The sequence below is a fragment of the Onychostoma macrolepis genome, chromosome 02 (genome assembly GCF_012432095.1).
Source record: "Onychostoma macrolepis isolate SWU-2019 chromosome 02, ASM1243209v1, whole genome shotgun sequence".
In the NCBI taxonomy this organism is placed as follows: domain Eukaryota; kingdom Metazoa; phylum Chordata; class Actinopteri; order Cypriniformes; family Cyprinidae; genus Onychostoma; species Onychostoma macrolepis.
The window spans coordinates 24808660-24834308 of record NC_081156.1 but is presented as its reverse complement, the minus strand read 5'-3'; the positions used below and the strand labels follow the sequence as shown (position 1 = coordinate 24834308).

The 25649-nt window shown below is 37.9% G+C and overlaps 1 protein-coding gene across 3 annotated transcripts in view; it reads right to left on the bottom strand.

Moving 5' to 3' along the window:
• LOC131530779 (uncharacterized) overlaps positions 1–25649 on the bottom strand; it is a 150929-nt gene that overhangs the window by 30541 nt on the left and 94739 nt on the right. For all 3 annotated transcript variants that reach the window (XM_058761225.1, XM_058761242.1, XM_058761233.1), the window contains 3 exons: positions 24736–24855; positions 16636–16803; positions 1400–1581 (listed from right to left, as the gene is read on the bottom strand). In XM_058761225.1, the coding sequence (XP_058617208.1) occupies positions 1400–1581; positions 16636–16803; positions 24736–24855 (470 nt within the window). The remainder of the gene's footprint in view (positions 1–1399; positions 1582–16635; positions 16804–24735; positions 24856–25649) is intronic.

The window sequence follows — 25649 nt, the reverse complement described above, 5'->3', positions numbered from 1 at the left end:
ATATATATGTATGTATACTTGTTAGCATGCATTAGGGTGATAGAAATAGTGTTTTTGCATAAGCAATGACCTGTTTTGACTATTTGTGCACGTAGGAGGAGGAAGCCACATGCTAGGAATGGACCAACAAGATGTGACAGCTTTCTTATAAATAACCCAACTCACAAGTGTCTAACCTCACATTCAGCATAGGCAGATATATGGAGTCTGGCACCCAGATTATCAGTAAAAAGGACTTAAATTTTGTTCTGTTCCTCACACAAACCCAACATAAAGATTTAGAAGTTTTGAAATATAAAGCATGAGAGTCCTATGGACCACTTTTACAGTGTTTTTTGGTCCTGTTTGGAGCTTGACAGCCCCTGGAGACTTTGAACTGTCACTGTATGACAACAGCTTCTTAAAAACTTCTACTTTTGAGTCCTACAGAAAAAAGAAAAAAAAAAAGAGCAGCATATGGGTCTGGAATGACATGATGGTAAGTAAACAATGATAGAATCTTAATTTTTGAATGAACTATTCCTTCAATTTACTAATGCATCATGTGCCGTTTCAGGTGATGTGAAGATGCCCTCAGGCGAACAATGACAGTCAGAATCTTTATCAGTGAAGAAACGGGCTCTCAGAGATGAGTGCTGTCTCATGGGGCTTCTGCGTGTGGCATGCACCACACGGCGCACCAGTGTAAATCACTCTCTTTTCCCTCGCAGCCTGTCTGATCAGCGTCTCGCGCACGCATGAGCGCGAGATGCTGCACAGACTTTGATGGGGCTGATTCAACATTGACTCACATCGCCTATACAGCACAGACACTCGTTTTTGGCCTTTTGTGGAGGTTTTTTCTTCTACTGGAGCAAATCTCCTCACGACACCTGGCAGAATGAGTAACCTACCCCTCCTACACCAGGAACATCATCTGCTCTATGAGGCATCTTCTGATCTCTTCCCACCTTCTATGAACCCATGCCCACACACACATACACACTTTTCCCTGCTGAAAAGACCAGTGTAGATGGTTACCAGCATGCATTTTGTTCTGGATGCAGGTCACCACTATTGTGCTGCAGTTCCCACCAGGCTTCTTAACTAGCTTAGCCAGCAAGACGTTCTCGGTCAGCCTGCTTCAAACAGAAAGACCATGCTGGTCAACAACATTACTATAGCCATATTTAGCTGACATCCAGCAGTCAAGTTTCTGTCCACATATTTTCTATGGGAATGTTGAGGTGTTGACTCAAACAGAAGCAAATAAAATGTCCAAAATGTGCTTTTAAAAAACATATCTGCTCGTTTGATGTAGACAAACCACCACCGAATCAAATTACTGAAAATGCTGGCTTCAGATGGACTTTTCAGCAGGGTTTCATTTCCCCATATGTCCAGTGGACGTTCTTCCCACCTTGTTCAGAATGATCACAGCCTCTTGGTTGGCTCCGGTGATGTTAAAGGTGTCCCCTGATTCTCCATCCAGGATGGTGTACTCCAGCTTGGCATTGTCTCCCAAATCGGCATCTGTTGCTGAGATCCGACCCACCTCCGCCCCTGGCACCGCCAACTCTGACACAGAGAATAGCCAGGAACCTGAGAAAGGAAAAAGATTTGGAAGACGGGATGGGAAGAGAGACACAGAGACAGAAAATCAATCATTTTGCATGCTCATACATCATATCAATTTGATTTTCGAAAAGCTTTAAACTGAAGCATCATGCATTTCATGTTATATCAATTACAAGTTTCTCTATTTGATTTTGGCTATTGATTGGCAGCCAGAGTTAATCTTGTCGGTTCTTTGCGAGGGTTTTTCAAATGCGAATCGTGATGATACTGTTAAACGTAAAAATGATACTGCAAGATAAGAAAAGTCTAAAACTAACTAATCCAAACACATCCACACATATAAGATGAATCAGATAAATGCACAATATAAATGTAAAATTAAAAATGTAAACTTGCATCCATACAAAATGACACAAATGCTTGAACTAAGTTACATGACATATTGTCACGGACGCTGCCGGAAGGAACACGGAGCCGTGGATAAATGGAGTAGATTTTTATTTCCAACACACAGGGTATATCCACACATGGCGCAAGGGATAACACACAAACATAACTGGTAGACCCAACGAACACAAACTGAACAGACTAGGGCTTAAAAAGACAGGACAATCAAGGAACTAAGGAGACACACCTGGAATCAAAATAAACAATCAAAGGGAGACAGAAACTGGGTCACAGGGAACACATGGGAAGCAAAGACACAACACAACAGTCCAGGGGTGTGACACATATACTGCACATAATTTGTACATTTGACTTGATTTGTCAACTAAAATGTTAATTTCATCACCTAAAATTAGATGTCAGTTTAGTCAAAGTAAAATTGACTAAAATCATTGAATGTGACATGACAAAAACTGAGTAAATGTAAAAGAATGCTGCTGACAAATGGCAACATTTCAAAGGCAAAGGCAAAGGCAGAACATATTAGTAAACAATAGTAGGATTTTATTGTGACATTTATAAACTAAGAAAAGTCAAGGAGGAAGGAAGGATAAAGAGTAATGGTCCAAAACATATCTGCCTCCATCAGATTTGTATATATAGTGATCATTTGTTCCACACGTCACAACCAGTGACATTACACAGTACTCCATTAGACACCTTGAGTCTGTGACACAACAAAACAACAGCCTGAGATGAAAGTCAAAGCTCATCACCATCTCCCTATATCAACAAACTGCACCCAAATTTGCAGAAATATAACACCAGTCTTTCAAATCAGTCCCTCAGTAGTGTGCATCGGTTCTGCATCTGAAATACTTTGAATTTCAGTTCAGACTGGCACGTAGTCGATGTCCTGCTGTTCTTTGATGAGAAGAGGTGGCTGATGGAGGAAAAAGTCTCTAGCACAACAAGTGTTTGAGGATTCAACTTCAGAGTGGTCACCGTGTCATTGCTCGGACTTTAAAACGCTCTGTCACTTCTGTCAAGCAAATGCAGGCACTTCCACTTAGAAGATGTCGTTTGCGATTCGGCGCACTTGAGGCAAAATCGAGGAGAGCTGTTTGCATTGGGATTTAAGGATTTGGCACAACAGGAAGTCAAACACAGACACACACATTATGGCATGCTCAAGGTCATGCACTTCAGTAAAAGACGAGACACCCACTGGATAGGAATAAATTACATTTTAAAATATATTAAAAACAGAAAAGTGTTCTTTTTTCAAACTTGTATATATTAAAAAGTTAAAAAATATCTCTGTTTTTATTGTTTTTTTATGTTGTATTTTTAATTTACATTTTAAATTACTCCTGTGATGGCAAAGATGCATTTTCAGCAGAAATGACTCAATTCTTCTGTCACATCATTCTTCAGAAATCATTTTATATGCTGATTTGGTGTCTTATCAATGTTGAAAACAGTTGTGATGCCAAATATTTTTGTTGAAACTATATATTTTTAGGATCCTTTTATGAATAGAAAGTTCAAAAGAATAGCAATTATTAGAAATATATATTTTTGTGACATTGTAAAAGTCCTTACTGTCACTTTTGATAAATTCAATGCACCCTTGTTAAATAAAAACATAAAATCATTAAATAAAAGCATTCATTTCTGTATAATACAAAATATGTGTATATAATAAAAAATTAGGCACTTTTAAGTTAAGATTAGCTCAAATTAGCCACTTTTTTTTTAGGTTTTCAAGTTTTTAACCACTTAAAATTAATATAAAACATATGTGCATGGTTAAGATTAACATTTTTTTTTGTTTTCAACTTTCACATTGAAGTAGAAAGTGCAACAGAAAAACATTTAACATACATTTCTAGATCCAAAAAAGTGTCTGAATAATTCATTCAGAGAATAGTCTTGTGACTTGACTGGACTGACACGTACTTTTAGACAAACATTATTTTAGATAAAATAATCACAACATAATGGTGTATCTATTTGTCTTTTAAAAGGACATGATGCCTCTGATCTGAAGCTATCCTCTCCTACAGATCATTTGTCATTTTCCATGACTTAAGACTGAGCAAACTCACTTCAAACACGCACACACAATGATAGCTACCCATCACCTCGTAAATCACGAATCAGGACCAAAGAAGAGCAGGAAAGCGAAGAGATGATCATCTTTTTCCGAAGCAGATTTAGCCGGCCAATCAAACAGCATGAAGGGACAAGATCAATGTTCTGTGACTCAGAGATATAGCACTCCCCACTGGGTCACTGTAATTGTGTTCAGAAGGGACAAATGAAGTGGTACCACAAAGCCTGCGTGGACTCCCTTTAAAGCACCACCTTTATTCTCAGCCTCACCTCTGCAATGAGAAAGCCTGCTTGTTTTATTCTTTTAATTCATTAAAAGCCACACTAATGGGGCTGGGCTTCCCAGGGAAGGTGCAGGGATTGGCCAGTAAGAGTCAGCGCCCAATGGGAGATTAAGAGCACAGTATTTAGAGCTTTTCAATGATAGGCAGATGGAGTTAATTAGCAGGTCTGTGGATGAATTCAGCTCAGTAAATAACATGGAGCACAATTACCTCAGGTCCACCGAGCGAGATGAGTGAGACTCAGTGTGGGCAAGACTGCATGTGGGCAAGCAAAATATGGATTTTGAAAAGAAACGCATTTAAATGGTACAAAGAGTTCTCGTTGGATGAATAGATGGAGAGGGCTGTATTGTTTGTAAATGTGGGGAGAACAGCTTGATTCAAAGATGTAGCGATTACAAACAGAGACAAATAGAAATGGAAAGGCAGCGCTATAAGAGAGAACAGTCGGGAGACAAAAAAAAAAGGAAAATAAGAGAGAGTATAAGAAGGAAAAGAGAAAATAAGAGGCCTTATCTATGGATGAGGCTTTATGTTGCTGTAGAAATGAAACCTTTGAGATGGGAGAGTCATTAAAAAAGTGTCTAGCTGGCTAAAGCTCAAGCGCTGGTTGAAAATTAGATAGAATAAAATCTGCATCCTTTTAGGACGTCCATCACTGTGGCACTTATGGAGGCAGGGTGTAAAATGAAGGATGTGGAGAGAGAGAGAATTGTCACGGAGCAACCCTACTTCTCATGCCCTGTCTCTTTACCGACCTGCGAATCAACTAGTTAGCCTCTGCTGGTAAATGTTGTAACTATACAGTCTGAATCCTGACTTAGAGTAGCAATGAGGGACCAAGAGAAATGATTAACTGTGGGCAGCTGATAATTAGTATAACCGATGGCCGATATAAAGCAGAAATATATCACACAATTTAATTTAAAGTAAATAACATGCATAATATTAATGCAATAAGATTATTTTATAAAAAACATTTTTGAAAAAACTTATTTTACATAACATTTACTAAATTGTTTGAAAATAATTAATTCAGAGTTAATAAATTTGAGAAAATTATTTGATATTGATAAAAAAAAAATAGTACTATAGATGCCAAAATACAAGTTTTGCTGAAGTGCCATAAATGCATTTACACTGCAAAATTTCAAATGCATAAATAATTTTATAAGACTAATGTTTGACTTTTTTTTTTTTTAAACATAAATAAATGTTGAAAAAATGCAATGATACTTTTAAATATGACTAAACCACAAGTAGTTGGCGGCAAGTGTCTGTTTTAATGAGTGAGTCATTTATTCATTCATTCAACCGATTCATTCAAACGGCTGATTCATTCAGAAACGAGGCAGGTGACTGTCCTTAAGAATGGGACACTGAATCATTGACTCACTTGATTCATTCATAAACGTGGATTCATTCAGTAACGAAACACCGCTGTGTTGCTCGGAGACACACAACAGTTCTGCTGTGGCTTTGATCGGAGCAAAAACAGTCAATATTTTGTCTTAAATCTAAGTCACTTAATTTTAACTTCTTGTTTGTTGAAATACTATTGTATAAAATCAGTGTCACATTGCAATCGAGTTGATATTGATATTCGGGGAAACATCATGGCCGTATAATGTTGCTTATCTAAATCACATTTTGTAAATATCTTTTTTTTTTCTACTGCAGTATGCATCTATACATTTCTATGAGTTACTTTGTGTGTGCTGTCTCTCTCACACACTCACTCAGGCTGTGCAAGCCTCATCTGGCACGACTTAAATACATTATCAGTCGCCGTTTACACTGAATGCCTGCGCCGCTGGCAATAAGGATCGGCTCGGAATCGGCTAGACGTGAGACTGACCGGCCGGTCACCGATCCGGGCCGGTCATGCGAAAAATCGGCCGATTTCGATCACTGGCCGGTCAATCGGTGCATCTGTAATTAAAATAAAATGCAATGTTATATCAGAGATCTGTAAACTTTGGAAAAGAAATGCAAAATTTACTATTCAAAAGAAGCCATACATTCTGATGAAATAAAGAACTGTCATGTACTATTAACCTATGAAGCGAATTACGAATATAATGCACTATTCATCAAAAGAGCAAAAAAATGTATAAAGACCCACTGAGGTGATGTGATTATGCAGGTTTTTTTTTTTTTTTTTGTCACATAATATCGGCATCCAGGTCCTGCTGTGAGGCTTAATGCATTGTATAAGTGCTTTAGCTCACATCATGTGATTGTGTGCACGGCATCATGGGATTGAAAGAGGGTTAACACCACTCACTCGTGCCAAAAGGATAGATTCAGCACAGGGGGAGTTAGCTAACTGTATATGAATACATCAAAAGACTAACTGGAGAAACACCGAAAGTGAGAAGGAGAGGCAGAGATTAAGAAATTGGTGTGGCGGCAGTGAGTGAGGACTCAAAGAGAGAGATGCGTGGGAGATGGGCAGTTATCCCGCTCCTCAGAATGAAAGGACTGAAAACGCAGGGGTGCAAAAGCTAACGGGAAGGAAAGAGAAGTCAGATGAGGTGAATTAAAGAACGAGAAAAGGTGAAGACGGACACGAGAGAGATAATGTGAGGCCAAACGCTTATGTGTGGACGTGCATCTGTCTTCCATGAGTATGTGCTGTTGTGTGAGATGGAGAAAGTTGAGGTACAAAGGGGGGCGGGAGACATGTCTGTGGGCAACGATTATGCCGTCAACTGAAGCAGAAAGCGTTGAACTTTAGATGAAATATTAATAAACAGCAAAAATATGTAGGCAACGAAAATGAAAAAGGATTAAAAGGAGGCTAATATTAACTACTACTATTTTAATTACAACGATGTGGAGCTTAATTAGAGAAGGCAATTATTGGAATTATTTCTATTATCGAACTCTTCCAATGTTATTTGCATCACTATTTTCTGCCATTCTGCCAGGGAGTTTAATCTGCACTAAATTAGGATGACTTGGCTTGAAACCTCCATTTACACAGCATGCACCAGACTGGGCCAGACTGGTCTAGATCAACTTAATTAACACTGGATGGCTCTACAATCACAGGGTAACAGAGAGGCTTTGTCTAAACTTTGCCTGCTATAACCCTGAAACACACGCTAGTTCTCATAGTCTAAACTACATTCACACTACAGCTAAATATGGTTGTCAAGGAAGGCAAACTGATTAAAAACAACATCTTATTCAGCAAAAACTAACAGGGTTGCACTATTAATTGATAGGTGATAATATGTATCTTGCCAGTATTACGTTGAACAAAATATCCACAGTAACAACCAAACAGGTTGAACCAAAATGTTTCTACACTACTGTTCAAAAGTTTGGAGTCAGGTTTTTTTTAAGAAAAAGAAAAAGAAATTCATACTTTTATCCAGCAAGGATTCATTAAATTGATCAAAAGTGACAGTGATAACATTTACAGTGTCACAAAAGATTTCTTTTTCAAATGAATGCTGTGTTTGAACATCCTATTCATCAAAGAATCCTGAAAATAAAATGTAGCATGGTTTCCACAAAAATATTCATTGGCACAACTGTGGTGACATTGATAAGAGTAAGAAATGTTACTTGAGCACTAAATCAGCATATTAGAATGCATTCTGAAAGATAATGTGACACTAAAGACTTATTTTAAGAATGTTTTTAATCAAATAAAGGATTGATATATTCAATTACAGGAATAAAATACATATTTAAACTATTTTAAATAGAAAATGGTTCTGGTAAATTGTTTTACTGTAAGGACATGGGGCCAGATTTACTAACAGCTTGCGCCAGCGCAAACCGTCTTTTGGCGTTAAAATAGAACTGTCAATATTTACTAAAGACGTGCAGTGAAGAATTAGCACTGAAAAGGCATGGACACAGTAATTTTTGCGCATGACCTTATTGAATATGCATTTGTAGGAGTCTCCTTTTCAGACTCAAAATTTGTGGGAGGAGAGTATTCAAATGAATCATACAATGAGATTTACTAACATTTGCACCCGTCAAATTACTGGTCTTGGTAGATTGCGCTGGTCATTATTGAAATCATCTGGCCATGTCTGTGTTCTTTAATGTGCGCATTGTTAGTAAATCACCCACAGAATTTTCCTCTCTCATCTGCGCTTTTATGGAATTGTGCTCTAACGCTAATTTGCCCTATTTAGTAAATCTGGCCCTTGGTGAACATAAGAGACTTCTTTCAAAAACATAAAAAATCTTCCTGACCCCAAACTATAATATAATATAATATAATATAATATAATATAATATAATATAATATAATATAATATAATATAATATAATATAATATAATATAATATAATATAATATAATATAATATAATATAATATAATATAATATAATATAATATAATATAATATATAATATAATATAATATAATATAATATAATATAATATAATATAATATAATATAATATAATATAATATAATATAATATAATATAATATAATATAATATAATATAATATAATATAATATAATATAATATAATATAATATAATAATTAATATAATATAATACAATAATTAAAAAATTGCGCTTTTGCACCAAGTCCAGGTTAATTTCAAACCTTGGTATAGGTTTTAATATTCAGTCATATAAAGTCTTGTCAGACATAAAACTTATATATACGTGGCCAACAAGTTTCTTAGGAGAAGAGAAAAAGGACAGAAAATGAGAAAACTAGCTGGGAATGGTGACCGATATTGCTTGAGAAAGAGAATGGCAGGAGAAAGTGGACAGAAAATGAGAAGGAGAAGGGACAGAGATTGTGTTTATGTCAAGACTGCACTGTTTCTGAGGAGAAATACAGGTGGTGAAATCAGTGTTGTGTGCTTGCTTCGGGGTGTTAATACCTCCAGAGGACTCTCACTCTATTTCTCTCACAAAGACCACTGGGGCTGTGGGGTAATCAAAACACATCCACACCCTCAGCTCAAAATGACTTTAATATCAAATCCCTCCCTCCGTAATTCCACTTTAATAACAGCGACGATTGTGTCCAGGCCTCCTGGTGTATATTGTCAGGCTGCGTCTGGCTCTCCCAGGACACCTCGGGTCATGTGACGTGGCCAAGGCAGCATTTAAATCGCCCAGGTTGGACTAACGCTCACTGCTTGCTGCAATGTTTCCGTACTAACTGCTGGAATTAGATCACCGTATGGTGACCTCCATCAACAATGTCCTCAAAGAGTCCTGGCACACTGTGCCGTATAACTAAATCCTGTGATTCAACGTGCCCATAATCTAAAATAGACCTTGCCCAGAGCACCGTTTCTTCAAATACTTCACTCTCCAATTACTCACCAACATGTATATATGGCATGTTAAATAATAAAAGACGTCAATGCATAGGCCAGTGTCCAGAACGCAAATGGCAGAACTTCAAAGAAATAAGCCATGAATTCGCTAATTTATTCAGCCGGAGCTTAGAGTCCGTCTTTCAGTTCTATGCGAGTGCCCACTTCACTTTCTTTTCCTCGCCATGCGTGAGAGAGGAAGTTGCGAGTTCGCGGTTTGGTGCGAGACCCCCGTCGCGCTGGCAGTCCGACGGCTGCATTCATCATAGAGACATAGGCGCAGACAGAAAGCCCTGCCGGGAACATTCCCATTAGCATGGAAATCACTTCCCTCTTACCTACCCCCTCCACATTGCTCGTTCTCTGCCTCCATACAAGAAGAATGGCTCTAACTCCTATTATTCTGCGTGAAGGCACACTGCCAGGGTAGATGACAAGAAAAGCGAAATCGTTGACCATTTTTCCCGCACTCCACTCTCACTGTCGCTGATAGAACAACGGCCAACCTCCTGATTGATTCCATCGCTGACGTTTGGCTCTGGGTTATTCCTCAAAAACTCACACACAATGGACCAACACTCACCTAAAAAGTTTCCCTACAGCTCGTATCGCTGTCCACTTGCTTTGAAGTCAGAGAATAACAGAGTTTTGTCACCCTTGTGTCAGATTCAAAAGTGTAGGAATTTCTATAATGCTGGATTTTCCTAGCAAAAGAACAATGATAAATGCAAATAATAAAATGCAAATCACCACATAAACATGCATAACCAAGACAGCAAAATGAATAGGCTTATCAGCTTTTAAAAATGCTTCTCATATCCTTTTGTTAAGACATAAACAAATATTTTGGCAGTTGCATGACATGAGATGTTGCACACAAGATGCTCTCCCTCAAAAACAAAACAAAACAAAACTAAGTTTACTGTATATATTTTCGTTTATAAAGACGCATTATACTGTAAAAATATTTAATTAGTATAAACATGAAATGATTATAAATATTAAATGAAAAACAAATTACACAAACACAAAAAAATATTAATAACAAAAAAAATAAATACAACTAAAATAAAAATATTATATTAAAATTTATATTCATATCTGGCATTAAAGTGTCAAAAACAAAAAATATTTGTGATTTCGGGCTAGTCCTTAGAAAACATAACGAAACAATGTAATAATGTCAAATTCATTAAGTTTGTATTTATATTTATTTCTCTTTTCTTTTTAAACTGTTTTTCTCTAAACTTTTTTAACAGGCCTCCTAGCAGCCCAACCCAAACTAAACTTAAAAATCAGTGTCCTGTAGCAAAACCAGCTGAGAACTACTGATGTAGAAAGCTTAATATTGCACAAAAAAAAAGTAAAGGTTCTTCCACAGATAATTTGGCCTCTTGAGAAAAGACTGGATAGTCGGCAGGTCTTTTTGATCTGATGCTAGTGATTGAAACCTCAAAAAGGATTTGCAGTGCTACTCTACTATATTTTTCTCTCATTAATGACATTCAAACAGCGTACAGTGACTCACGGATGTCTTTGACGTTTCACCTCGAATACCCTCTACTCGGACCTGCACATAAAGTGTAAGCGGGAGCTGCAAAGATGCAGTCATCACCACAAATGACCGCAGAGCTACCAGTGCCTCATGTGGAACCGGGGACCATCCAATCCCAGCTCTAATTGGGCGTTGTGATACGACGGAGCGATTTCAGAGACGTTTTCATGCTCCACTGCTATCTATAGCCCCCCTAGGAGACCCCACAGGCAGCCAGCGAGTCAGAAGCGCTTTGCCTGCTTGCCTTATTCATACCAAACCCAATCAGCCAAATCAGTCAACAAATTATCCAATCAGAACACATGGCTGAGCACCTCTCCAGAAAACTGACTGGAGGAAATGGACAAAGACCAGGCCACGCGTCACAGATAAGAAGCCGCGAGATCGCCAGCGTACCAAGAAAGCACATCTTCTGTGTTCCTGAGCGCAGCGTGAGATGAAAACGAGTCTGTGTGATTACAGCGGACTGGTACGGCCAAGATGAGGCTGTTAGTGCTCCTCTCATCCCTTCCTTCCTTCATCCCTCCTTCACGCTCGGAGAAATCACCCCAGGGACGCATCTTTACGGATTCAGACATGCATTCCGCGTCTTTATTGCTTCAAGCGCGGCGAAAACACAGATATACAACCTTACGGGATTGAATGAGGCTTGCGAATACAAATAGCTGGAGACTCTCGCTGCTGGTGGGAGGCCACACCAAATAGAATTAATTGTGAAGGTACTTTCATTTTTAATTGAGTGTTCAGGACCCACGAAAGCCCATATCTGACTACCAAGAGAGAAACCGCTTAAAGCACTCCTACACGTGTGAATTGATTGGGAAAAGTCACAATGGATGCGCAAAAAACCTCTTGCTTTCAACATCAGACACATTGCTGAGATGCCAAGCAACAAATTCCTTACATTTTACACATCCTTTACTTTTAAAATGGGTTCCAGCAGAGGCTGAGATGAGTTTACAGGGTGCATCTTAGTTACATCCAAACTGTGGCGTTTTAGTGCCATTATACTCAAGAGAATATATGCATCAGTTCTAATCGCCTGTTGAACTTGACACTACATGATTCCATAATGCATAGCTAGAAGGCTAAATAGCTTTATGCTTTGATGAGAGTGTAAATAAATGGGCTTTGTGGTCCGCTGAGAGCACACAGTTAGTGTTTTGATGAACAGTGTTTTATCATCGGTCTGCGCCGCTGACCACTGCAGAGCCTTTAAAAGCAACTCCAGCTGAGGGCAGAAGGGTGAGGAGGGCTGGAGAGGGTCGAGAAAAGAAATTCACATATCAAGGAGATGCTCGGAAAGCCAAAGAGCGAGAGGGAAGGATGCTGAATGAAAATGAGCCCTTAGGGGTTGATGACAAAGCCTGTCACCTCCGAGTTTCTCCATCTCCAGCCGTCCTCTCTCCTCCCTTAGCCTGATGAACTGTCGAACGCGGCGGGTATGTGACATGAATGTGTATGTGCGTGCGACACAGAAGCTGATGTGTATTCCTGTGAGCACGCACGTGAGTTTCCTCTCATCAGCCAGTTGGTGAGTGTGTAAATGGCATGTGTGAGAGATGGAGAGAGAGACGGAGGGAAGACATATGAGAACAGACAGATGGAATAACACAGTGTCTACACTGGACACGAGCGGCAAAACATAATCGCTCCCATTATAATCAATGACAGCGTCAGTTGCATCGCCCCGAAAGTTGAAGAACGCCCTTTTCTATTTTTGACTCACTGCAGAGCTACTCTAATCCCATTTTTCCTGCTATGATCTGAAAAAAAAAAAAAAAAAAAAAAATATATATATATATATATATATATATATATATCACACGTTTAATGTGTGTAAACAGACTACACAGTTTTATGGAAAATTTTTAACAAAACGACAACACAATAACTTTTAATGACTCATTAAATCAGTCATGGTTCCTTTGATCCCTCCACTCCATAATTGGACAGTTGTGTAAATTCCAGAGCCAATGCATGCAAAAGATTTATCAAAATAAACTGTACATCTTAAGTTTAAGTTGTCATTAAATAAATATCAATTAAATTATTTATATAATAAATATATTAAAAAATAAATGTAATTTAAATTAAATCAGTTCATTAAAAAATTCAATAGAAATACAAATAAAATCTATTATTTGAAAATATTAATTAAAATATTATACTTCTGTTATGTTGATTCTGCATTAAATCACTGTCAGTGTTAACAGCCTTTTAGTGAACATTCATTCATGTCATGCAGCGCATACTGTGATGCATCAAAATGAAATCATTCCCATTATAACAAATGAATTTGACTATACTGCACAGATGCTCCAGTCGCTTTATTTTCCCTGTCTGCCTGAAATAAAATTATTTTTTTATTCTATGAATATAATTTAAACATTTAAATAACTTCTGATCATTACTTATGATCAATGACTTGTGATTTGTTTAATTTAAAAAAGGGCCTGATTTAAATCATCTTTAGTTTTTAACCATACACACTACCATTAAAAAGTTTAAGGTAGGTAAGATTGTTTTAAATGTTTTTCATGAAGTCTCTAATGCTCACCAAGGCTGCATTTATTTGATCAAAAATATAATTACAATAATTATACAGTCACAATATAAATGTCTTTACTACCATTTGAATGCATAACATTTGAAAAAAAATCTTACTGACCCCAAACTTTTAAACAGTGGTGTAGCTTTTCATTCTTTAGCTACACTACTGTTAAAAAGTTTAGGGTCAGTTAGATTTTCTCTCTTTTTTTTTTTTTAACAGATTTTGCCAAATACAAACAAAACAAATCAATAATGTAATACAATAATGAAATCAACTTCACTGTTGCTTAAATTAAGCTCACAGCTGATTAGTAAAGAACATTGTTGACATGCAGCTTCAAAGCTTCCAGTGTAGACAGAATATAACAGATGATTTAAAGCTGTGAGTGGGCACACAGACACAAACATACAGTCAGGCAGACACACACACACTCCCATAAATAAAATTGATTCCATTCTCAGAGCAGAGTTAAGCTGTCCCTTTTCTTGTGCCACCATCACCTCTCCTCTCCTTTCCTTCCCATCTCCGTCTCCCTGTCAGCCTTTTTTTTCTTCTTTGCTTTCTTGCTCTGTCTGTGGACAAATTACGGTGATTATCATTTAGTTCCTCTATTCTTAAACTCCCTCGCTTCTTTTGCTATCTTAGCTTTTTTCGTCTTCCCTCAATCGTCTCGTTTCCCTTCTCCTTTTCTTTTGTACTTTCGCTCTTCATCTGCAGACACTCCAGGGAAATAAATTAGTAATATTTATGATGAAACCTTCTCAGTATCGTTGCTTCTTATCTCGTCGCCTCATAAAAAAGACACTGATCTTAACAGGCGTACCTATGTAGTCATCTGTCAAACAATCTACCCAGCCATCCATCACGGGCATAGTGCACTGCTCTGCTCCTCTCGGATGCCCAACACGGCAGCCAAGGCTGTTAAAACTACATAAACTAGCTCAACTCCCCCTGCACCTGAGTCTGCATCTATTATACCGAGGGATGCATCAGCCTCGACGCTCCCCGCAACATTCTTCAAACGTAATTGCAATGGTCAAAACAGCTCCCAAAACGCCTGTAATTTGTTTGCTTTTATCTGAAGCGAACTCTCAGAGAGATTTCTAAATCGGCTTCCAAATACGAGGAGATTTACCCAACCTTGCTCAGTGAACCTGAACGTCTACCTGGGTGAGACTTTGATATATTTTCCCCACACGTCTTCAGATAATCTCACCCTAGCTCACCCCGGTAAAAAAAAACAAAGAATGTGAAGGGCAGAGCTGACGCTGGGAGAGAACGGGCCCTGTTTTGACCGTACTAATAAAGGGCTGGTATGTACAGTAATTGAGCAGAACTGGAGGGAGGCTGTGTTTGATAGTGTTACGGCCATATGCAGGGACAGTTAAACAGCTGACGGTGAGCACTAGATAAGGCTCTTTTTCTAACCAACCTCTAACTCTAGCTCTCCTGTCTCCCATTCTTGGAAATAGCTGGTTTATATGGTTTACATAATTCTCAAAATCATTTAGGAAAACAAAACAATATAAGTCAAATGTTCTGGGATTTTGCCACTCTTATTGATGGAAACAGTAGGGAGGGGACGGGAAAATGTACTTGAAAGTAGTCACGAGTATGTCATTTGTTTCACTAATGGCAAGCTTTGAAGTCATGATAAGTTGAAGGCCAACCTAGAATATTAACCTGCCAATCCAGTCTCATGAAAAGCTGTGGGAATTCACACAAGGTTTGGAAGAATTCACAGACTCATACACACACAAATACTGCAAACCTAAACCTAACTATAAAACCAAACCTCTACGCCCAAAAAATAAATAAACCCTATTTAAAAATCCAAAGAAGATCCATGTTGTAAGATTGCACCATCTCTTATGAATTATTAAAAGTTGTCATGGAAGTGTGATATGATTTGTCATCGGTTTCCTCTGGAATTTCTAATGTGTTTATAGAATAGCACTTTTCAGCAGCATTTTTAACAGTCATTACTCAGTCTTCATGTCACATGATCCTTCAGAAATCATTCTAAAATGTGGATTTGGTGCTCAAGAAACATTTTTTTTTTAATTGTGCATGCCTTTGTGTAATTTATGTTGTAGCACAAAATGTGCAAGTTAGTTTAGACTTTATTTCACTCCCAAAACAAAATCTATGATTTCAATTTCAATGAAACTCCTCAAAATTCCTGTGGGAACCCATGGATTAAAAAAAGAAAGCAATTCTCTTGTGGGTTTTATGTGATGTACTTCAAAGAGTGTCTTTTTTATTAAAGAGGTGGCTTTTATTAACTATAGTAATTTAACCATGCAGGGTTTGAAATCAAGTTTTTCACTCACCAGCCATTCATAACTTCCTACTAGCCAAAAAAAAAAAAGAAAGAAAAAACCTTCAAGCTGTCCACACTGGACACGACAAAGCAACCACTGCAAATAATTTTGTACTTTGTGTCAGTACGTCATAAATAGAACGAGGCATCAGTTTGCAATCAGGATTTGTCACGCTGCGCTGCATCCAGTGTAGACAGCATCACTGATTATAATGTGCTCTATTGTATTTTGAGTAGACACGGTGTGAGACTTTAGCATGGGTATGTTCAATTAAGCTAGATATGTTTGGATGTTGTGCAAATAGGCTTTATTTAAATATATATAAATATATCACGATAACTCACTAGTTCAGTATTTGCGCTAAATCTGCGCAGATTTGGCTTATGTGAGCTTCCCCAAGAAATGAATGAGTGAACATAATTTAGGAAAAGTAACCCACCAAATTGGCCACAGCTGATTTTTACCTGCATCAAAGCCTAAATTTAACTGGTAAACTTCTGCAAGGGATATGCATAAACATGATTTGGAAAGTTACTCACTTTGTACGAAGTGCGGAGGGTTGTCATTGACATCCATCAATCGTACAGTAACCGTTGTCGTTCCTGACAGTCCACCAAGATGGCCGCCCATGTCTTTAGCTTGCAGCACCACTAGATACTGATCCTGTGCTTCTCTATCTAGATCTGGAACTGCAGTACGCAGGATGCCTGAGGGAGAAAGAGCGACAAAGAGAGAAGCACATCACAAATTCAATCATCTCCTTGAATCAAATCATTTCCATGTGTTCTCTGACCGTAAACTTGTAGAAACGCATCCCAGCGGACAAGGTCACCCGCGTGAAACTCCTACCATAGGAGCACAGTCTACGATGGAGGTTTATTAAAATGTCACAAGGAAGTTTAACTGTGGATACACGCTGTAGATTGGAAGAGACCTTTCAGAGTTCTACGGCTCAGAATGCTAATTGCCACTAATGAGTAAAAAAATGCCATGCAATGCATATACGACAGAATTAGGTTAATATCCTTGATTAGCATTCACAAACCTCCAGGAGAAAAAGCCCTCTCATTCATATCAGTGTGGGGTCCACAAATGTCAACAAAATTAATTAGGTTTCATTAGACGGCCAAATGGAATCAAAACACGAAGGAAGTCCATTATCCACATAGACAGAGACACAATACACAGACTTCTACACAAACATTCGCACAATGGATCCGTGAGAGCAGTAAAATTCATCTTTCACTCTCTCACTCCTTCTCTCTGCCTCATTCTTTCTAGCCTGTCATACACACAAATACCCATCATTCTCCTCGCAACCCTTACACTCACACATAGAGATTGGCCACACAGTCCCACTGTGTGTAGAACCGCACTGTGCTCACTTCACTTCTGCCAATTCCACTCTACAGCACAAAGAAGCAGGAGTGATTTTTTCAAATGACTACAGCCCCCCTGTAACCCTGAATAAAAGCCTCTCGCAAGCCTCCGGGTCACAAACCAGACCCACCGACAGGCACAGAGGCAGAGCACAGAGGCCGGGCCGTTGTGTCATTTAAGCTTGCCATTTAAAGGAAAAGTTCACCCAGAAATTCTGTCATCATTTACTCAACCTGACGTCGTTCCGAACCCATATGCTGTTATTTTATTCTGTGGAGATATTTTAAGACTCTTTATACAACTACACTACCGCTCAAAAGTTTGGGATCGGTAAGATTTTTTATGTTTTTGAAAGAAGTACTCTTGTGCTCAGCAAGGCTGCATTTATTTTTATCACAACTACATTAAATAATGTGAAATATTATTACAATTTAAAATAACTTTTCTATTTTGAAATACTTTAAAATGTAATACATTCCTGTGATGGCAGCCATTACTCCAGTCCAGTGTCACATGAAATCATTCTACTATGCTGATTTCCCACTTAAGAAACACTTATCATTATCAAATATAGAAAAAGAATTTGCGCTACTTAATATATGGTGGAAACTGTTATATAGGATTCTTTGATGAAAAGAAAGTTAAAAAGGACAGCATTTATTTGAAATATACATTTTTGTAGCATTACTATATAAAGGTCTTTTTACTGTCACTTGTAATCAATTTAATGCCACCTTTCTGAATAAAAGTATTAATTACTTGTCACTAACTCTAAACTTTTGAATGGTAGTGTATAATGGCACCAAAAAGAGCCCTAAAAGTGTCATAAAACTAGTCCATATAACATGTAGTATTATACAATATCTTTGTGTGAAACAGACATTAAAATCAACACATTGCAAGAATGTTGCTTCACACAATCAAACGAAAAACATAATTTGTTCCTAAAGAAGAAAGCCATTTTCAACTTACTCACTAAATGCTGTATATACAGTACTATTTATCATCAATTAAAAATGTTAAAATCATCACTGAATTTGGAAGCAGATGCAGGCTAGATTTAGCGGCATAAATTAATAATGACTTGCAAATCTCTTGCAATGCTATCATATGACTTCAGAAGACTGAGAATATGATGCACAAGTCATGAACTACTTTTTTATGCTGCTATTATGGTGTTCTTTTTAGAGTTTGCTCACTGAATTGTTATTGTATGGCAAGAACTGAATAGAGATTCTTTAACACATTCGATTGTGTTTTCCACTGAAAATATAACAGCATACAGGTTTGGAATGACAAAAAAATGAGTAAAAGATGACAGAATTTAACTATTCCTTGAACAGTTCACAAACCTGCGGTGGCGCTCCACTTTGAAGCATTTTTTCTGTTTTCCACAGCCTTCAGAAGTGTGATTTGAGTTAGTGTTTGCAGCATTTGTTAGAAGTGCAGCAGCTCAAGCGGTATGAATACATTTCTGCCAAGTCAGTCTGGATTAACGAGTGTTGAAGAGAGGGAGGGAAGAACCAGGAAAATAGGAAGGAGGAAAGAACCAGAGGGATGACAGGATTACAGAGTAAGGGGGAACTTACGGAAATGATCAGGGCTTTGAAGAGAGAGAATGTGGCTATAATGGCTGACCAGGGAATGAGACTGGCCTAAAGACAGTATAACATGAAACTGAAGGCTCTCTATTTCACAAAAACATTGTGATGTATTTTTCACTGACTGCACTTGATTCTCACCCAGTCCTTCAGACTTCAGTCAAGAACTTCAAGTGATGTTCTCCATGTTGTCACCGAGACAAACACTTGAAGCGGTTCTTCAAACAGTTTCTCATAAATGTTTTAGATATCATCATGTTAGTGGTATCTATACTGTTACTGTGTTGCTGTTATTGCAGACTTTGCAGTCAGAGGCCTTTTTGACACTTTTATATATTTTTTTTTATTTCAGTTCTGAAAGAATAATTAGTTTATGATGGTTAGTGCTGGTTTGAAGTGTTCTATGCTTTGCTAAATAGATTTAAATAACATTAACACTGTTTTTGCATGACTTGGCAAATTTACTGGTTGTAACTGAAATGACACACAATAAAATAATTGTGATAACTGATTTTAACAGGTGATAATTAATCTTCACACATCGCATGTCTCAAATTTCATGTCAAGCATGTTTTTCACTTACACATTTGCCTCCTAAGTAACCAAGTAACGTAATTTTTGAAACAACCTTAATGGGGCAAAATTGTAGGTCATGGTGGAAATGTTTCTTTCATATAATAAATAAAACATAATACACCTTTAGTATTTTAATAATGGATTTTCACAGTTTAAAAACTAGTTAACCCAAAAATGAAAAATTTAATAAATGACTCACTCTCATGCCATTCACCATATTTGATGTGCTCTATGCATGTATTGATCAATGTTCATAAATTGAATAAAATTCTAAATTAAATCATCATGTAAAGCAATTATGTCTCTTCAGAAGACTTAGATTACTGTATTTTCCAGTAAATAGGTTGTACCTGATCAAAAATGCATCACCGAGAGAGAGAGAGAGAGAGAGTGAGAGAGAACACAAATACATGCCGAAATAATATAAAATAAAAGTAAATAAAATGAAATGTTTACAAACACTATAAAAACGTATTTTATACGTTAAATAAATCTTTTAAATTTAATGGTATTCAGAACACAACAGGACTGAAAAATTTAAGTATAAAACAAACATAAATTGTAGTGGGATTCAACATAAACAACATTCATGATAAACACCTAGCCTAAATTAAATTATTTTAAATGAAACTGAAGCTACCAGCATGTGGAAAATCTGTAATTTCTACAGTTATTTACGGTATATCACCCAGTATAATACTGCAAATTCCCTTTACAGTAAATAACTGTAATACCCTTTGCATCATGGGAATTTCCTGTGACGTCAGACCCCACATACAGAGACTTACTGTATTTTTTTAAAATTGCTGCATACTACTGTATTTGCTGCTCTTTGGCGCCATTCTATTGAGGTTGTTTTATTTTCCTAATTTTTCACATTTGGACTGACAGGATTTGCCTTACACCATGTCTACAACGCCACAACAGCTTGGGACTGACTACACTGGATGTGTTACATCTCTTTTAATGATTGGACAATCCATTTGTCCTTCGTGTCAGAAACAGCGCGAGCACTTGGAGTACATCTGTACGTCATAAATATACCGGAGCATCACTTTACTGTCCACATCCACTGTAGATAGTATATATAATGGGTTCTATATTGTCTATATTATTATTCTATATTCTATTTGTCGAGTCTGCGTCCGCGGAAGACATGGAAGCAGCAGGGCAGGGTTTCACGGGTCCAATCCGTGAGAGTGGAAGAGTTCCGGAGAACATCTGCGCTGTGTGTCGATGCACCTTACGAGAAAATAAGACCAGCAAGCAAGGTAAAAATATTATGTTTTGTGTATATTCCATATAGCTAAAGCTGTAAAGCCAACCATATAAATATGGTAGAACCATCACTTCTACCACAAAAGACTGCTTTATAAATAATCTTCCTAATTTATCTCAGTTCCTCAGCATATCCAATAGCTAAGAACAACTTGATGATGTAACAGAAACTATGGACTCTCTTTTCTAGCATTTCAGATACGGTTGCTCCTTTAAGCTTAAGGAAGATTAAGAAAAAGAGTCCAACACCGTGGTATAATGAGCACACTCGGGCCCTAATGGAACGCAGCAGGAGAAAAACAAAATTAGAGGTATTTCATATTGCCTGGCGGGAAAATACTCTCTCCTACAGGAAAGCCTTAAAAACTGCTAGATCTGCTTACTTTATGTCTCTTTTAGAAGAAAACAAACACAACCCAAAGTATTTATTCAATACAGTGGTTAAATTAACAAAAAATATAACATTAGCAGGTGCAGACATTACCCAGCAGCACAGTAGTAATGATTTTATGAACTACTTTACTTCCAAGATCGAAACTATTAGAGATAAAATTGTAACCATGCAGCTGTCAGCCACAGTATTGCATCAGATAGTGCACTATAGATTCCCTGAGGAACAATTCCACTCATTCTCTTCTATTGGAAATGAAGAATTGTATAAACTTGTTAAATCATCTAAACCAACAACCTGTATGTTAGACCCTGTTCCATCTAAGCTCCTAAAAGAAGTGCTTCCAGAAGTAATAGATCCTCTTCTGAATATTATTAACTCATCACTGTCATTAGGATATGTCCCAAAAACCTTCAAACTGGCTGTTATTAAGCCTCTCATTAAAAAAACACAACTTGACCACAAAGAATTTATTAATTACAGACCAATCTCGAATTTCCCTTTTCTGTCAAAGATATTAGAAAAGGTAGTATCATTACAACTATGTTCCTTCTTAGAGAAAAATTATATACTGTATGTGAGGATTTCCAGTCAGGTTTTAGACCATATCATAGTACTGAGACTGCTCTAATTATAGTTACAAATGACCTGCTTTTATCATCTGATCGTGGTTGTATCTCGCTATTAGTGTTACTGGATCTTAGCGCCGCATTTGACACTATCGACCACAACATTCTTTTAAATAGACTAGAAAATTATGTTGGCATTAGAGGAAGCGCACTGGCATGGTTCAAATCGTACTTATCTGACCGCCATCAATTTGTGGCAGTAAATGAAGAGGTATCATACCATTCACAAGTGCAGTATGGAGTACATCAAGGCTCAGTACTTGGCCCCTTACTTTTCACGCTTTACATGTTACCCTTGGGAGATATCATTAGGAAACTTAACAATTTGCAAAACTAACGGAATGTATAGTTGATATCAAAAACTGGATGACTAGCAATTTCTTACTGCTAAATTCTGAAAAACAGAGGTGTTAATTATTGGACCAAAAACTAGATTATTGCATGTAATAACCTAGATCACTGTCTAATACTTGATGGCTGCTCTGTAAATTCTCCGTCATCAGCTAGGAACCTAGGCATACTTTTTGATAGCAATCTTTCCTTCGAAAAACATGTTTCTAGCATTTGTAAAACTGCATTTTTCCATCTTAAAAAAATATCTTAATTACGACCTATGCTCTCAATGTCAAATGCAGAAAAATCACACTATGTCAGTTTAAATCTAGATTAAAGACCCATCTCTTTAACCTGGCTTACACATAATACACTATCGCATTTCTATAATTCAAATCCATTAAAGGATTGTTAAGCTGCATTAATTAGGTCAACCGGAACCGGGAACACTTTCCAAAACACCCAATGTACTTGTTACATCCTTAGAAGAATGGCATCTACGCTAATATTAGTCTGTTTCTTTCTTATTCCGAGGTCACTGTAGCCACCCAGATCCAGACTATATCCAGATCAGATGGTCACTGCAGCCACCCGGATCCAGGTGTATCCAGATCAGATGGTGGATCAGCACCTAGAGATGACCTCTACAGCCCTGAACGTCAGCGGAGATGAGGATAACTAGATGGGCCCCAGAGACTGATCCCCAGTGAAAACCCTGTCTCCTAGACGGCCATCGGGACAAGACCACAGGAACCAGATGAGTCCTTTGCACAATCTGACTCTGCTTTAGCCTAGATTTAAACTGCTGATTTTGTCTGGCCAGAGGAGAATGACACTATTTCAATAAACTATTTCCCCGTCTAAATACTGCAAAGCTGATATAAAGCCACCCAGATTTATATCAAGCTGATGTAAAGCTGCTTTGACACAATTTGCATTGTTAAAGTGGCTTGACTTGACTATTCTTTGGCGGCTTATCTTTTTCCCCCATTATGTTTCTGTTGCCTAAAGATTCTTTGTGAGTATAAATCCAGAAGATTTAGATAGATATATTTATACTGTATACAGAACATAATGCACTTCAAAATGTCCTAAGACAGGAGAAATGGTGAAGATGCAAGTGTTGTACATGCAATGTTTTAAATAAAGAATTTGATATTTTGTAATTATTGTGTGTTTTAATTGAATGCCAGTAGTACCTATGTAGAGTAAAAATAAAATGAATTCTATATAAAAATGATCAAATCTAATGAAATCTATATTAAAAATGAATGAATTACAGTAGTATACCGTTGAATTGGATTTTTTTTACAGTAATTTACTGTAAAACAGTACAGTTTGCAGCTGTTAATCAAATACAGTTTTCTACTGTAAATCTTAATTACAGTAACTTACTGAGGTTACTGTAAAACCCCTTTGAAATGTCTAACAGTGTATACAAATAAAATTGGGCACACATGCCACTCTCAGTCGGCATGGATCTAAATCAGTGTGCTTTGCGCATGTTGTGTGTGCTTGATATTAACATTATGTAAATCACTTTGGAATATAATTCGCAGCACATTTCAGTTATTAAAAAAAAATCTGCATTATATTCCAAAAAATATGGTAATTCATATGGACTATGTTTACCATGTTTTTATGAATTTTTTAAGTGTAAAAGTTTTGGGTAAATGTTTTGATGATGAACGAAAGTCTTATGGGTTTGGAATGGCATGAAAGTGAATAATTGATGACAAAATTTAAATTTTTGAGTGAACTAACCCTTTAAGATAGAAAGCTTGGGTCTGAAACAAGTAAATAAAATGTAATATTCATTGAATCAAAAGTATTGAGAAAGCTGAAAAACGGTTAGTTTTAATTAATAATTCATTACTTTTATATAGCGCTTTTCTAGGCACTTAAAGAGCTTTACATTGTGAGGGGGTATCTACACATCCACCACCAGTGTGCAGCATCCACCTGGATGATGCGATGGCAGCCATAGTGCGCCAGAACACCCACCACACACCAGCTTACTGGTGAAGGCAATCAGCAGATATAGGGATGATTAGGAGGCCATGATGGTCAGAGGCCAATGGGCGAATTTGGCCAGGATGCCAAGGTCACACCTCTACTCTTTTCGAAAGACATCTTGGGATTTTTAATGATCATAGTGAGTCAGGACCTCGGTTTAACGTCTCATCCAAAGGATGGTGCTTGTTGACAGTATAGTGTCCCCATCACTATACTGGGGCGCTAGGACACACACAGACCACAGGATGAGCACCCCCTGCTGGCCTCACTTGCACCTCTACCAGCAGCAACCTAGTTTTCCCAGGAGGTCACCCATCCAGGTCCTAACCAGGCTCAACCCTGCTTAGCTTCAGTGGGCGACCAGTCTTGGGCTACAGAGTGAAATGGCTGCCGTTTTAATAATAAAACAGTTCCTGGAAGAAAAAAAAAACCCACCTGTCTGAGCATCCACTGAGAAGTGCGGCTGCCCCTGAACAAGTGTGTACACCAGCCGCGCACTGTTCCCATAGGTAGGATCATCTGCGTCTGAAGCCGTCACCTGAATGATGGAGGTCCCTGAGGAAGAGTTTCAGGGAGCAAGAGAGAGACAGTAAGCGAGAGGGCAAAAAAGACAATAAAAGATGATCAATATGGCACATATGAACACAGGTCATCACAGGACAAGCATTTTACATGAAGAGAGCCGTATAAAGACTGACAGATTCTCCCCTTCTCTCCTTTCTCTCCCTCCTGCTGCAGTGTGACAAATACAGTATTCACTTTCTCTTCTCCCCAGCCACACACCTTCTTTCATTCGCGCCTCTGTCTGTCTCACTTCATTTCTCTTCATCTCCTTCTCCAATTCCCCATTTGCTCCCTCTCTCAATCTCTATGCCTGTTTTTGCGGCCACACTCCCCTGTTTCCTCAACTCCCTCACGTCTCAAATCTCTCTTTCGCTCCTGACAGATATGGACTTTTTTCCAACCAAATAAATCAAAGAGCTTCACGCGAAGGACCGAAGCGGTTTGAAACGAACATATATATGTACAATGGAAAGAGAACTACGTTTCCCATGGGGCAACGGCTGACAAGCTCAGAGGGACGGGGGGGGATTTGTGGGAGCAGCTGTTGCTGTTTTCAGACATCAAAGGCCTGACAGTGTCACCATGAGAGCTTGTGGGTTGAGGGGAGGGTGCCGTCTGATTACAGATCTTTCGCAGGTAGTTAAGAAGCAGCAAATAGAAGACGGTAGGAGAACAGGAGCGTGAGAGAGAGAGAGAGAGAGAGAGAGATTGTCACTGTAAACGAATGATCAGATAGGCAGATCAAAAAACAGACGTGACTCCCGGGTTGACGCAACATGCACCGG